Source organism: Miscanthus floridulus, chromosome 7 (assembly GCF_019320115.1).
Source record: "Miscanthus floridulus cultivar M001 chromosome 7, ASM1932011v1, whole genome shotgun sequence".
Taxonomy (NCBI): domain Eukaryota; kingdom Viridiplantae; phylum Streptophyta; class Magnoliopsida; order Poales; family Poaceae; genus Miscanthus; species Miscanthus floridulus.
Genome location: NC_089586.1, coordinates 19,261,216 through 19,276,482, shown reverse-complemented (window position 1 = coordinate 19,276,482; position 15,267 = coordinate 19,261,216). Strand labels below are relative to the sequence as shown.

At 42.9% G+C, this 15,267-nt stretch overlaps 1 protein-coding gene across 1 annotated transcript; it reads left to right on the top strand.

Moving 5' to 3' along the window:
- The first annotated feature begins 502 nt into the window (after nucleotides 1–502).
- Nucleotides 503–3,758, top strand: LOC136466669 (eukaryotic translation initiation factor 5). Its single transcript, XM_066465139.1, has 2 exons — nucleotides 503–659; nucleotides 1,827–3,758. The coding sequence occupies exon 2, from the start codon at nucleotides 2,126–2,128 to the stop codon at nucleotides 3,482–3,484; it is 1,359 nt and encodes a 452-aa protein (XP_066321236.1). The 5' UTR covers nucleotides 503–659; nucleotides 1,827–2,125; the 3' UTR covers nucleotides 3,485–3,758.
- Nucleotides 3,759–15,267: the final 11,509 nt, after the last annotated feature.

Here is a 15,267-nt window from a genome sequence, read left to right as displayed (position 1 = left end):
ATTCTTTTTTAGGGAATGAATTTCTTTAATTCGTTACCGTTTTAGGGTCTGTTTGGTTCGATCCCCTAAAGTTTAGTGGCTCCCTAAAATTTAGTGACCCTTTAAATTTTAGTAACCCCTGTTTGGTTATCATCACTAAAAACCACTAAAACAGCTGTCCTATATACACTTTAGTCACTTTTAACTATATTTACTATTTTTTCTGCACGCGGAGTCCAGTTCACGCAATCCTCCTACCAATCGCACAACTCACTCCAACACAAGGACCAGCGAAAAATAAATAAATAAATAAATTCAAACAAAATAAAATAAAACCCAGGAGGCACAGCGCAAAGCAGTTTAGGAAGCGGACGGGAGGCCAACTCAGGTCAGATCACACGAAAAAGAAAAGAAAATAAAAACCCGCAAAAAATAATTAAATTGGCAAAAATCAGAGAATGTGAGGCGGATACGGCAGCCCTAGCTTAGCTCTGTGCTTTTAGCCCCCCTGCGCGTCTGCCCCCAACCCCTCCTGCCCTTCCTATAAAAGCCGCCCGCCTCCGTCTCTCCCCCGCACTCCATCGCTTCGCCGCCGTTCCCCGCAACCCGTCGAGTTTGGACCCAATCGCATCCGACCCGGCGCAGCATCGTCGTCACCTCCAGATCTCCGCCCGCCCGAGGTGCGTCCCGATCAGCTTGATCCGTTTGGGTGCGTCGCGCGTGGTAGCGTAGGTTTCGGATCCAGCGTGTTTCCAGGCTAGGGTTTGAGTATTCGTAAGGAACCTTTTCTGGGATTTAGTCAGGGTTTGTTAGGTAAGATTACCTAGGGTTTGAGTATCCGTAAGGTACCTAACTAGGATTTAATTAGGGTTTGCTTGGTAACACAAAACACCCAGATTAGGTTGTTGTCAGATTTTAGTTTATGCCTGATTAATGAAATTTTCAACTGTGCATGTACAACAGATTTGTTGTATATTCGCGTTGGGGGGTTTGTTTGGATAGGTATTAATTGGGATCCTAAAAGTTCATGTAATATGCTCTGTTGTGTTCGATTTCAGTTTGTGCCAGATGAATGAATTTTTCAACTGTGGGTGTAGATTTGCTGTGTATACGTGTTCTAGCTCTGTTTGGATAGGTAACAGTATTTTGGGATCCTAAAATATTTATGCACTTGGATTTGCCTGCTGCTGATTATGTTGTGGTTTATGTTGGTAGGCATGTGTGTGTTCTAGCTCTGTTTGGATAGGGATTTGGTTGTTTATTATTGTTTGGGCTTATTATTTGTGATAGCTTGTCGTATCTTATATTTTGCAATGATGATGTATCTTTTGCTAACCAATTGTAGTCTTGAGGCTAATATAATTGCCTATATACTAGTTTTGTTTATATGCTTGTGAGGTTTTCTGTACTCAATATGTCCTGCACATGGGATGCAATGACTTGACTCTTGGTTAGGAATTATTTCCCAGCTGTTGTTAGTTTATTGTTCCCTTTGCTGGTGAGCTACCATACTAAATGTGCATTCATCCAGGAGATACACTTTTCTTAGTTGTTGCAATAATACGATGAATGGGATCTCCATGTATCCTTTGAACCAAATCATATTCTCTTTGTAAAAATTATTTGGGTAGGTGCATGAAAGTTCTGTTCTGGGTGATGGTGTAATCATTTTGTTTAGTTGCCCATCAGTATACGTGGTTGAATTGCTCTCAGTTCATATTACTAGCTATTCTGTCATACAAATATGTTGTCAGTCCTACAATTGAACTTTCAGCTTGGATGTCCCCATCCACATTGGTGCTGTATGATCTCTTTCTGATATTCAATCCTCTGTTTGTGCTTACCAGGTAGCCGCAACTGTTCTGCTGCAGTCTGACAAAGTGGAGGGCTTAGGAGTTGCTGCTTCTTTTATGTCTGAACAATCTTTGCTTTATTTGGGATTGCTGGGAGAGTACTCTCGCGCGACGAGGAAAAGGCACAAGGTTCCGTTCCACTGCATGCATCAAGAGCCCAACTGGTTTCCTTGTTCTGAGGTGTCATTGGCTGGTGCTCAGAGTCGGCTTGGTTTTCTTGAAGGATCAGCAGCTACCCTCGATTCAGGACTTTGTCACATCTGATTCATCAACTTAATACATCTTTATCCAAGATGGCGCTGCAAAACATTGGTGCTTCAAACAGGGATGATGCCTTCTACAGATACAAGATGCCCAGAATGATTACCAAGATAGAAGGTCGTGGTAATGGTATCAAGACAAATGTTGTGAACATGGTTGACATAGCAAAAGCACTTGCCAGGCCAGCTTCCTATACAACCAAGTACTTTGGATGTGAGCTTGGTGCACAGTCCAAATTTGATGAGAAGTCAGGGATTTCCTTGGTTAATGGGGCTCATGATACTGCAAAGCTGGCTGGTCTCCTTGAGGTATTCATCAAGAAGTATGTCCAGTGTTATGGATGTGGGAATCCTGAGACTGAGATTCTCATCTCAAAGACCCAGATGATATCACTGAAATGTGCAGCCTGTGGGTTCGTCTCAGATGTTGACATGAGGGACAAGCTCACAACCTTTATCCTGAAAAACCCACCAGAACAGAAGAAGGGAGGAAAAGACAAGAAGGCCATGAGGAGGGCTGAGAAGGAACGCCTGAAGGAAGGTGAGGCTGCTGATGAGGAGCAGAAGAAACTGAAGAAGGATGCAAAGAAGAAGGGTGGTGCATCTTCCAAGGAGTCCACTGCCAAGGGTTTGAAGAAGAAGTCTACTGCTGCTGGCTCTGATGAGGACCACTCAACCTCCCCAACTCGCAGCCGTGATGGTGACCATGCAGCTGCAGATGAGGAAGAGGATGATGTCCAGTGGCAGACTGACACTTCTATCGAGGCTGCGAAGCAGCGCATACAGGAGCAGCTGAGTGCAGCAACTGCTGAAATGGTGATGCTGTCCACTGAGGAGACTGAGAAGAAGAAGAAACAGGCAACACACAAAGATGGCACTGCTAATGGTTCAGCAAAAGAAATCCCTGATGAGAAACTTGCTGTCACTAAGCCTAGTCCCTATGAAGAACTGGTTGGAGACATCAAAGCTAGCCTGGGAAGTGCTCCCACACCTACCCAGCTCAAGGCTGTGCTGGCCTCCTCGACCCTTCCTCCCCAGGACGTGATGAATGCTCTCCTCGAGGCTCTCTTTGATGGTGTGGGCAAGGGATTCGCGAAGGAGGTTGTGAAGAACAAGAAGTACCTTGCAGTTGCTGTGCCAGATGAGGCTGCTCAGACCCTGCTTGTTCAGGCCATTGAGGTTTTTGGTGGCAAGTGCAACCCTGAGGCGCTGAAGGAGGTCCCCGTTGTCCTGAAAGCCCTGTATGACGGAGATATCCTGGAGGAGGAAACCATCGTGGACTGGTACAATACTGCTGTTGCAGCTGGAAAGGACTCCCAGGTCATCAAGAACGCCAAGCCCTTTGTTGAGTGGCTCCAGAGTGCTGAGTCTGAGGAAGAGGACGATGAGTGAAGTGGCGGCGCTGCTCTACTGCTGCTCATGCTGCACTTGATATTATATATTTCAATTAAGTTTCCTTTGCTTGTCTAGTGTGATCGTGTGTCAGTGTTCGCGTAGTGCCCATGTCTAATTGTCAAACTGTTATTTGTCGTGTGGTGCAGCATATACCCTATGTGGTTGGCTGCATGTGGTGTCGTCAGTTTGGTGTCTGTGTTGGATGTCACGGATTATTATGTTCCTGTGGATTGCTACTATATATATTTGCTTGCGTTGTGTTTTTATAACCTCTCGGGATGTTGCATTTTCTTATTGCATTGTTTCTGTATTTCATAAGGGGTGAGGGTTATGAAATCCTTAGCAGGTAAGGCTACGTATAGGCCATCTTCATAAATCACTAGAACATTAGGCGCCCTATCTTGACTATTTGGCTAAATTTATAGATACTAAAGTATTTAACCAAATTTATAACAATAATTTTCTCGTTTCATAAATAACAATAGTTTTTTTGTTTCATATAGAACAAAATTAAGAAAAATCTTTTTGCATGTAATACAATAAGATCTTTTAACAATAAAAGAAAATTAAACCATGAATGTCATCGGACATCTTCGAGAACTCTATTACATCGGGCAGCACTATAAAGGATCATTGTACAATCTCAGAGTTTAATTTATGGGGGTGAAATTTAAAAAGTAAAACATCTATCTAAGTAGGAAGTACACATGCAACCATAATGAACTTCAAAAGAGTGTGCTGAACTTGGTCCAAAACAAAAAGACTCGTAGAATCTATGATCAACGTGCGGTTAACATCAATTTATATACTCCTAAACCACTCGACGGCGGCTGGGCAGGAGTCGTTTGACATTTGTGCACCTGCTTCACAGCTCATAAGAAAATTTAATCTTTATCCAAAATTGAAAAGAAATATCTTACAAGTTGTCTAGAAAAATAGCTTTTCTGCAAGCTAGTCCAAAATCAATGGTAACAAGGCCACTGAAATGATATACATGTTGCACAGAGTTATAGGCTAGGTAGCTAATTTTGCCAACATAATGAATGCTAATGATCCAGGGTATAATTGCAGTGAGCATATAATCACTAATCATAAAATTAGAAATACAAGCAGCAGAACAAAAATGGTATCCGTCACTAAAACATTGCCAAAAAAAAGCAAATCTTATAATGCTATGATATATACTCTACCGAATACAGGGTATACACCTACCGTTGTTGTAAGCTAGCATTGGCCCAATTAAAGTGACAACCATTGATTAAAGAATAAGTATGTGCTGATAAAGTCTCAATCAATGGAATTTCAAAACGTAAATTCTGAGCAAATAAACAAGTTTACATAAAAATGTGGCATATGCAAGCTAAACATGCATTTGAGAAGTACCAAAGCAAAACTGAGAAAGCCATTACCAATTACCATGCTTTGGCTGTTTCATCATGAAAGCTTCTAAGTAATTGGGCCCAGTATGTAAAAAGGGTGAATTGAGATTCACAGCTCGTTCGGCTGATCAGTTTTTGACTGATTTCGGCTGATTTCGGTTGATTCAATAGTGTTCTGTGAGAGAGAATAAGCTGAAACAAGCTGATTCTTGATCAGCCGAACAAGCTCTCAGTCTACTGAGTACGGTAAGATTCAAAAGGAGATAAAATATTGGAAAGAGATATTTACCTTTGCGCTAGCAATATGGCCTTGTTATACTTATGTTATAGTGAGAGACAAAATTAGCAACTCATAGTTAAATAGTGGGTACAGATAAGCAAAATTACAAAGCACTGAAAAGAGGCTCTTACTATCTCAGCCCCTGCAGGTAGCCCTGGACAAATTTAACCGAGAACCGAACCGAAACCGAAACCGAAAGAACCGGAACCGAAAAATTCGGTTCCTTATTCGGTTCCTAATATTGAGGAACCAAAATAACCGAAGAAAATTCGGTTCCTACTCTCGGTTAACCGAATTAACCGAAAGAATTGAATTACATGAATTATACTTCACTTACTTGTATTTTGTAGGATTATGTTTGGTTTATGTGTAGTGTTTTATATTTGAACTTGTGTTACTATATTGCTATTGTTTTCTTATATATTATTATTATTAAAAATGAATATAGTGTTGTATAAATTTGCTTTAGAACAAGTATATTTATTATTGTCTTGAGGTCTTCTGAAAAAATTCGGTTAGTTCGGTTAGAACCGGAACCGAACCGAAATGACCGAGAACCGAAATGCTCGGTTCCTAAATTTTTTTTGGAACCGATCAGTTCCTGTTTTCTAGGAACCGAATTTCATCAATAACCGAGGGAACCGTACCGAAACCGAACCGAGAACCGAACGTCCACCCTGGCCTATAGGCACATGCACTACAAATTCTAGATGTAAAGCTACATTTTCTCTACATATAACCCTCTATGAAGCCAAACGTAAGATAGAAATCGCAATTTTTCCCACTTACCAAGCTCCTGGATGAGAAACTGTGAGCAGTCCATCTTTATTACCTGCCGGTGATAAGCCTTCTTTCCCTGAAAACGCACAGGATTTTGATAGTTCTATAAGCACTGTTGTAGCATATTTCTCATTACTAGTCCATAAACACACCACAAATTAAAAGTGCCGAGTAAAATCAATTTCGATCATTTTAGAAACTAAACACAAGATGCCACACATCAATCAAAAAATAGGTGACCAACTGTTTCCTACTCATTATCGAATATAAGCAGGTGAGGTCACTCATAGTTCTTCTAAGCAGTCTATGGTTAGACAGTAACGACAGTAAAATGTATCAGGATTTGGAAGTCTTACAAACAAACACAAGTCGCAAATGAATAGACTAAAAACTATGGCAGTTCTAGCTGATTATAGATACTGAAATCTAAAAAACTAAACATTGGACGCATAGTGGCATATATAGAGAAGGACATCAGCTCTACGTGTTGACTCAAGCTGCTTAGGTCCAATCAACTCCTAATAGCTCCACGACCTCTATAATTAAAAGAGCAATTGTCAATTAGTTCGCACAAACGTCAGTCCTGAATACTACTCCAGGAAGAACCAGATGGTTGTCCTTTCACATACACAACCAAATCATTAATGAATCTACCGGATTTCACATACACAACCAATTCAGTAACAAAACCACTGGACCCAATGCAAGTCATCTGCAAGATTAGCAGTGATCGTGTGTGTACCTTGCCAAACATTGAACCGGATACAACGACCTCGCTGGCGGACGCGTTGGATGGGCAACATAGGTTGTCGACGGACACCGTGAGCGGGCAATAGAACGAACGCAGCGAGTGGGAAGGATGCGGCTGCGGACGAGACCGCAAATAGGCGGGTGCTCGCTCCAGCAGGTTGCCACAATCACGCTAGGAATGAGGATCTGGGGTTCAATTTCGGAGCGCAGTAAGCCATGCATCGAAGCAAAGGGAACATTGATTGAGTACCTACTTGCCGCTGCCTCCGCCGCTCGCCTGCCGGATCTGTGTCATACCGCCTGGTTGCTATCATGGGGCAGCACGCGGAGGAGGCCGATGCGCCATCTGCCACACGCCGCCGCCGCTCGCCCGCTGGATCTGCGTTACGCCCGGATGTCACCATGAGGCGCCATGTTGAGATCTACGAGCCGCCCGATGCCGCTCAAGCTCGCGCCACCCCTAGTGTTCGCTCGAACTTAAATCTGAGAGGAGAAAGAAAGGAGAAAGAGGAGTCACAGGGTGGGTTCAGGTGGGAAAGGGAGGAACGATGGGGGAGCTAGGGTCTAGAGGCGAGCTTCCATTCTTGAGCGATGGCGGTGCGGAGGCTGAGCAGGAAGGAGAGGGCAGGGAGGGGCGGCGGCGGTGGCGGCGGTGAGGAGAGGAGAGGAGAGAAAGGAGAGGAATGATGCGGTTGGGCGAGGGGCCGAGGGCCGAGAGGTGGGAGGGGTTTTCTGAAAAACTACGAGGAATTTTTTGAAACACTGACCTGATTCCAGATTTTTTCCTTCTTGTAAAGATAAAATTTAACTCAGGTTCCGTACACAAAATATTAGAACGTGTTTACTGTTCTTGGCGGACAAGATTGAACTGCAGGTTAGTTCATAGAAAGATAGAGGGATTTTTCGCAAAATGTATAGAGACAGATGTCGACCCAGCGATGAGCCTAGGATGCTCCAAATGCTACGGTGCTTCTAGAATCGATTGGGTTTTAACCGACCCTGATAACGGAAGATGCTTGTGGGCGGGTGGTGAGGAAAAAGAAAAGATATTTTATACTTTTGCATTGAACTGTGAAAGTGTAGCGTTTCAAATTCAGCAATTCTGCCATGTATAGCATAACATCATTTTCTGAGATGCAAGCTTTGCTGTATGCAGCGGCGGATCCAAGAAAAATTTTAGGGGGGGCTGAACAACACATACTTCTGCTAGATCTTAAGTCTCAGCCCCACCTATTTACCTAAAAATTTATGAGGGCTCCAGGGGTTCCACTGTTCCGGTATGGGTAGGGGGCTCGAGCCCCCCCAACACACACACCCACCGTTGGATCCGTCCCTGGCTGTATGATGGTCTCCCCGGATCAACGCTTTCACTTCGCCCCTCTATAAGCTCTACCGGCCGGAGGAATACCTGTCAACTCTGTTCTTGGTTTAGGAAGGTATACACACACGGCAAAATATTCAGTGCAAACCATATCTTCGGTGCAATCCATGAAAACCCCGTTAAAACCATACTTATGAGTTTTCAAAAAAATTTGAAACTATGCACACCAATAATTCATCTATAGATATGCACTGAAGATATGGTTTGCACTTAATATTTTGCCTACACACACATCCAGATTTTTGCAATGAAATGCATTTTCTTATTGTGTCGTATGTATGCCCTCGGTGCAATGCTGCTGCAAGATACTCTCTTTGGTTATCATCATCATCTCCGTGGTTTACAAAATAACATCTGTAACTCTCTTTTAATTTCTGGAGATGTTCACTCCAGTTTTTGGAGCACACAAATCCGGCGTTATAACCATTACTCAACTAAATGAAGGGATTGGCAATACGTTACAGTTTCGGAGCATACATACCAATAGTGCAAACTTCGATGATTAGGTCATGGTAATGTTATCGCCGACTCGTTAGTTTTGTCATGGTGCAATTCTTAAAAAAAAAAGATGTTCTGTTTTTGTTTCCGTAATGGGTAGAACGTTTGTTGCATTTAGGCTGGAGAGAGACAGTTATACGAAGATGGAAGCATGAATTTATTATGTCCTTTGTTCGTGAGGGATTTTCTTTATGTTCGTTAGAAAACTGATTCATGTAGTTACAATGCATATATACATTGAATCTGTCTAGACAATTGTTGAGTCGAAACTGTTTTTACTTTGAATTCGTTGCTTTAGTAGTTAAGCTGCATGTTCAAGTGACTGGAATGGTACAGTTATGAGAAGAGCGCTGTAACTATAAATTGGATATGATCTTGTCCAAGTGACTTTTATTTGGTTAGAATAACTCCACGATTTCCAAACCAGAGGGTTTTACTTTTGGTGCGCTCAACTCTAGTAAGGGTTTCTCAAAACAGGTTCGCTTATGAACTTTAGTGATTTAATCATATTATTATTAGTTTTTCAAAAATACATATGCAGGAAAAAATCACCTTGAATCTAATTAAGGGCCAAAGTCACTTGGTTCTAATAGTTTGATGGCCAAAGATATGTGGTTAAGTTTGATGACCAAAATCAGACTTCGGTGATAGTTCGATAGCTGAAAGTAAACTTCTTCGTCTACCTAATTGATTGAATTGCGCTATTTTGTAGCTGCCACCTTTTAAGGTGGTGTTTTGCAAGTACGCCATCATTCATTTTGATGGGCTTGCAGCTTAGGCTGTGTGTGCGTGCACATACACCCTCTCTTTGCCACTTGATTTTCCTTTATATCTACTATTCCTGTCTCCAACTGTTACTGTTAGTTGATCTCCACCAATAGGCCCAACGGCCTATTGGGCCCTATCTCTGCTCCCTGATCAGGGGAGTCCAACCCTAATTCGGTTGGTGGGCCCCTGTCGCACAGCACACATAAAAGGAAGGTGGAGGGCGAGGGCTCGGACTAAGAGGTTCAACGGAGCCGCCATCCACCTACAGGCAAACCCTAAAACCGATCTGAAGTCGTGCTGGAAGCGACGGGATGTGCTCCACCATCGCCGTCGTCCCTGCAGGTACACCGGCCCCTCTGGACTACCACTGTACCTCGCCACCGAGCCGGAGCTGCCTCGACATCGGTGTCCGCGAGGTCACGAAACTATTGTCCACGGCGTATCTATGGGTTAAACACAGAGGTACCAATCCTACAATAATAACACTGGTACCAGAGCCAGGTTCACTCTGTGTAACCCTAACCCTAGATCAGAGAGGGTTTTCAGAGATTGAAAAACAAAGAAAATGCCCGATCCAGATCGGATCGGGACGGAACTCGAACCCTAAATGGAGAAAGAGGACGGTCATGAGGCTACCTACCTAGAGCCTGGCCGTCCTGTCACTGCCGTCGACCAAATCCATGGCCGACGAGACAGAGACAGAGCCGCCGGGCTGGGTAGCCTGGCGCGCGCGAACAACAGGGCACCATCGCGTGACTACTCGACGGCGGCGTGCTCCGCAACTAGGCAAGCACGCACGCCGGTGAGGAGCTCCACGGCGGCGCCATCTCATCTTCCTCCTTCGGTCACCGAGAGTAGGAAGAGGAGAAAGAGAGAGGCCAGGGGAGCCGCGGGCTCGTACTCCGGTAGATCAGTCCAAATCAGAGAAAGAAAAGGAAAGAGATTCGGATGAACTCCGAAAAGGAAAAGAAATCAAAAGAGAAAAGAAACCCTAACCCTAACTATCCCCAATCGGTCGAATCGAAGAACAGGAAAAGAGAATCAAAACCGCAGGGGAAAGAAGGGGAAGGGGGTGGCTTACCTCGCCGCCGTGCAGCGTTGCTGTCACGCCGGCGTGCGGGAGAAGAAAGGTCGAACCGGGGCAGCTGCTCGCTGGGCTCGGAAAAGGGGGCGCCGTGGCCAGGCCGCTCGACGGCGGCGTGCTCACCCGTTGGGGAGCACGCGCGCCGGCGAGGGGGCCGGCGACGGCGCCAAGGCTCGCTCCACCGCCTAGCTCGCCATGGTCGCTGCTCTCACTCTCGCTCGGTTGTGCTCGGCTGCGAAGAGAGAGAGAGGACCGGAGCAAATGACTCTAGGGTTTTGCCCGGGACATGCGGCGTCAGCTTTTTTATTCGAGCGAAACGGCCGGGCGACCGTCGGATGCGATCCGACGGCGGTGCTTGATCGGGCCGACCACGGCCTAGGCGGGCGATCGCACGGGCGCGGCTTTGCCGGCCCAGGCCCAGGTTGCGGCCTGGGTGCGGCAGCGCGCGTGGAGAATAGATGGGCTGGGCCGATTTGCCGGCTGGACCGAAGGAATAGTAAAGAAATGAATCAGTTTTCATTTTTTCTTTTTCAGTAAAATTTTATTTCCTGAAAATTAGAAAAATGCAAATTGGATCAAAAGAAAAATAGAAAAATGTATTTTACCTGTGGGTAAAATTCAAGAAATTGAGTATAAGAAAATGTATACTCTCCAATGATTTTGAAACCTACATAATATTTAACTGGAGAAAAGAAAAGTTTTCCAGTAAATCTTTATTTCTTGAAAATTGATTAATGGATTAAAGGAAATAGAAAATATAATTTTTTCCTGTGGGTAAAATTCAAGGAAAAGAGAATTTTTCCACAGCTAAAGAAAAGTTGTTTATTCTCCAGTTATTTTGAACCAATGCGGTATTTAATTGGAGAAAAAGAAAGATTTTCCGCGGCTAAAGAAATTATTGATTCTCCAGTTATTTTAAACCAATGTGGTATTGGAGAAAAAGAGTTTTGATATGATTATGATGTTGTTACTTTCTTACCAACGTTGTAAATAACAATATCATAATTGTAATAATTTATACATTAATTCTACTTCTGCCCAACATTGATGTAGAATTAGTGCATGAGAACAGTTATAAAAGTTAATGATTTATACATTAATTCTACTTCTGCCCAACGGTGATGTAGAATTAGTGTATAAGAAAAGTTGATAACAGTTAATGATTTATGCATTAATTCTACTTCTGCCCAACGGTGATGTAGAATTAGTGTGTAAGAACAATTGTGAAAGTTAATGATTTATGCATTAATTCTATTTCTGCCCAACGGTGATGTAGAATTAGTGTATAAGAATAGTTGTATGTTTTGATTTTGACCAACGTTAGAATCAAGACATGCAAATGGTGTTAATTTTATGTTAAGAAAAGTTATGATCTGGTTTTCATCCTGTCTAAGGTGGACTGGTTAGTCACCTCACCGTGTTCCACTGAGATTGTGGCACCGATGAGGGAGACAAAAGAGAATGATGTCACTTGGGCAACTAAAGAAAGGGATTTTGAATCCCAAAAGATATCCTATGGCCTTTGAGCATAGAAAGTGAATCACTGCCAATAAGAAATGTTTGGCTGTGATAAAGAACATGACTGAACCCGTAATTGTGGGCTTAATCTTAGAATGTGACACGGTCACCGAGTACCTCGATAGAATAAAGAGTTAGTTCACTGACACTTCAAAGACATATGCTACTCGGTGACAGAGTGTTACTCTGGATATGGTGGCATAAGAGAGCTCACGATGCGTTGTCGAAATTATGGCACTATCGTTCAGGCCATATTTCGAGGGGGAGAATGGAAAGACAAGTTAATAATGATATTTTTCCTCCATTAGAGCTCTCAGTTTTTAAACAAAGAAAAGTATGTAAAAAGAATTAAGAAAAGATGACAAACGAAGCGTAGGAATTCTACAGATTATTCACATAGACATCTGTGATCAGTTTCCTATAAAGAGTGTGGATGGTAATGATTCATTCATAACATTCACAGATGATTACTCCCATTATGGCTATATTTATCCAATCAAAGAAAAAAAAAGATGTATTGGATAAATTTAAGATATTAAAGATTAAGATAGTCAGGTCTGACCGTGGAGGAGTACTACGGTCGGCATACCCTAAAAGAATAGCATAGTAGCCCAGTATTCTATATCGGGTGAACCTCAACAGAATAAAGTAGCTAAAAGAATCAATCGTACCCTGATGGATATGGTGGGCAGTATGATAAGTTACTCCACCTTACAGTTGAGCCTGTGGATGGAGGCGTTAAAAACCTCATTCATATTCTCAAAAGAGTATCAAGTAAATCGGTGCCTAAAACACCGTATGAGCTGTGGACAGAAAATATACCCTCACTAAACCACTTGCGTGTGTGTGGGGGAGCCCTGCTGAGGCTAAAGTATTTAACCCAAATATTGAGAAGTTAGATTCCAATACAGTAAGGTGCCATTTCATTGGCAACACAGAAAAGTCAAAAGGTTTTCGTTTTCCACTGTCCAGAGAGACATACAAAGTTTGTGAAAACGAGACACGCTGTTTTCCTAGAGGATGAAAAGATGAGGGGGAGCATGGTAGCTCGAGAAATTGTCCTTGAAGTGGAGCGGGTGTATGCGTCCACTCCAATGATTCATGAGACATTTTTGTCACTACCTGCTATAGCTGCACCGACAGTGCTAGATACTGTGGTGCCAGCACCTGTTGTTATCCCACCTGTGGCAACAATGAATGACGATGAGGAACCTGTTCCTCGGGATCCTATAGAACCTATTGCCACACATGAGGGGGAGCAACAACAGCCTCAAACAAAAGTTGTGCCAAATGTGGAGGCCCCTAGAAGGTCTCAAAGAGTTAGAAAATCAGTTATTTCTGCTGATTATGAAGTGTATAACACTAAGTAATTTCAAATGGAGGATGATCCCACCTCATTTGAAGAAGCCATGAGAAGTGATCATTCATCAAAGTGGCTTGAGGCCATGGAAGATGAAATGAAATCAATGAATGTCAATAAAATTTGGATTTTGGAAATAATTCCTAAAGGAGTCAAAACAGTAGGCTATAAATGGGTCTACAGAACAAAACTTGGCTATCAAAGGAATATAGAGAAATATAAAGCACGACTTGTGGCAAAAGGCTATATGCAAAGAGAAGGAATTGATTACAATGAGACCTTTTCTCCAGTCTCATGTAAAGTTTCATTCAGAATCATAATGGCATTAGTGGCACATTACGATTGAAAATTACATCAGATGGATGTAAAGACGGCATTTCTCAACGGAGACTTGGAGGAAAATGTTTACATGGCACAACCGAAAGGTTTTGTCATGGAAGGAAAAGAACGAATGGGATGCCGCCTAAAGAAATCCATTTATAGATTAAAGCAAGCTTCAAGACGGTGGTACTTGAAGTTTGATCAGTCGATAAAGAATTTTGGGTTTTAAAAGAGAATGTAGAGGACAATTATGTCTATGCAAAGTTTAAGAATGGGAAGTTTATCTTCCTTGTCATGTATGTGGATGATATCTTACTTGCTGGTAGTGATGTCAGTCTACTACTGGAGACAAAGAAATTTGATATGAAAGATCTTGGCGAAGCCTCGTTTGTTCTAGGGATCGAGATTCACCAAGATAAAAGAAAAGGGTATAAGGACTGTCACAAAAGGCATACATGGAAAAAATCTTAAAGAAATTCAGTATGCACAAATGTAGTCCCTCACCTGTTGCTATAGTCAAGGGCGACAGATGTGGGGATTTTCAATGCCCCAGGAATCAATATGAGCTCAATCGACAAAGTGAAAGTGGTTCCATATGCTTCAGCTGTCGGAAGCTTGCAACATGCTCAAGTATGTACGCGCCCTAACTTTGCATTTGTTACCGGATTTTACTTGGCGGATTCCAGAAGAATTCTGGAATGGAACACTGAAATTGATAAAGAAAGTCTTGCGTTATTTGCAAGGAACGAAAGGCCTTATGATGACATTTAGAAGATCTGATTCACTCCACATGGTGGGATATTCAGATTCTGATTATGCGAGAGTGAATGCATATCCAGACGTGGATTTTCTATCATCTCGCAAAGGGGAGCTATTTCATGGAAAAGCTCAAAATAAACTGTCACTACATCGTCCATAATGTATGACGGTTTGTAGCGTGCTATGAGGCAACGGGCAGGTGAACTAACTAACGAAGTTCATACCCGGTTTGAAGGTGGTTGACGACATCTATAGACCACTAAAGTAATACTGCGATTATAATCTGGCAGTACAGGATGCTCACAACATAAGTCAAGTGGTGCTGCCAAACACATTGACATGGAGTATTATGTTGTGAAAGATAAAGTCTGGGATCAAGTCATAAATCTTGAGCATATAAGTAAAGAAAGGATGCTCGCGGATCCGCTTACAAAAGGCTTACCACCCAACATGTTCAGAGGACATGGTGTTCAGAGAACATGTAGCTAGCTTAGATTTAAGGGAAAGCCTAAAATATTCCTGGACAAAAAAAGGCCTAAAGATAAGTATCTATTTCAAAACAGAGTAGTGAGTTGTAGCTGTTAAGTCTATCGGCAATGGACCGTGACGATGAGACATGCTCTATGAGCTAATCTGTAATGGAATGAACAAAAGCAAATGACATGAAAGTGAAAGATGGAATGAGATCAAGGGGGAGAATGTTAGTTGATCTCCACCAATAGGCCCAACGGCCTATTGGGCCCTATCTCTGCTCCCTGATCGGGGGAGCCCAACCCTAATTCGGTTGGTGGGCCCCTGTCGCACAGCACACATAAAAGGAAGGTGGGTACCAATCCTACGATAATAACAGTTACATCATGCGTCCGCAATCTTGATCGTATTGCATATTCAGCTTGTGCAGG

What these genes read in the sequence shown, in the direction of transcription:
- LOC136466669 (XM_066465139.1), top strand. Translation starts at nt 2,126, where the DNA reads ATGGCGCTGCAAAACATTGGTGCTTCAAACAGGGATGATGCCTTCTAC.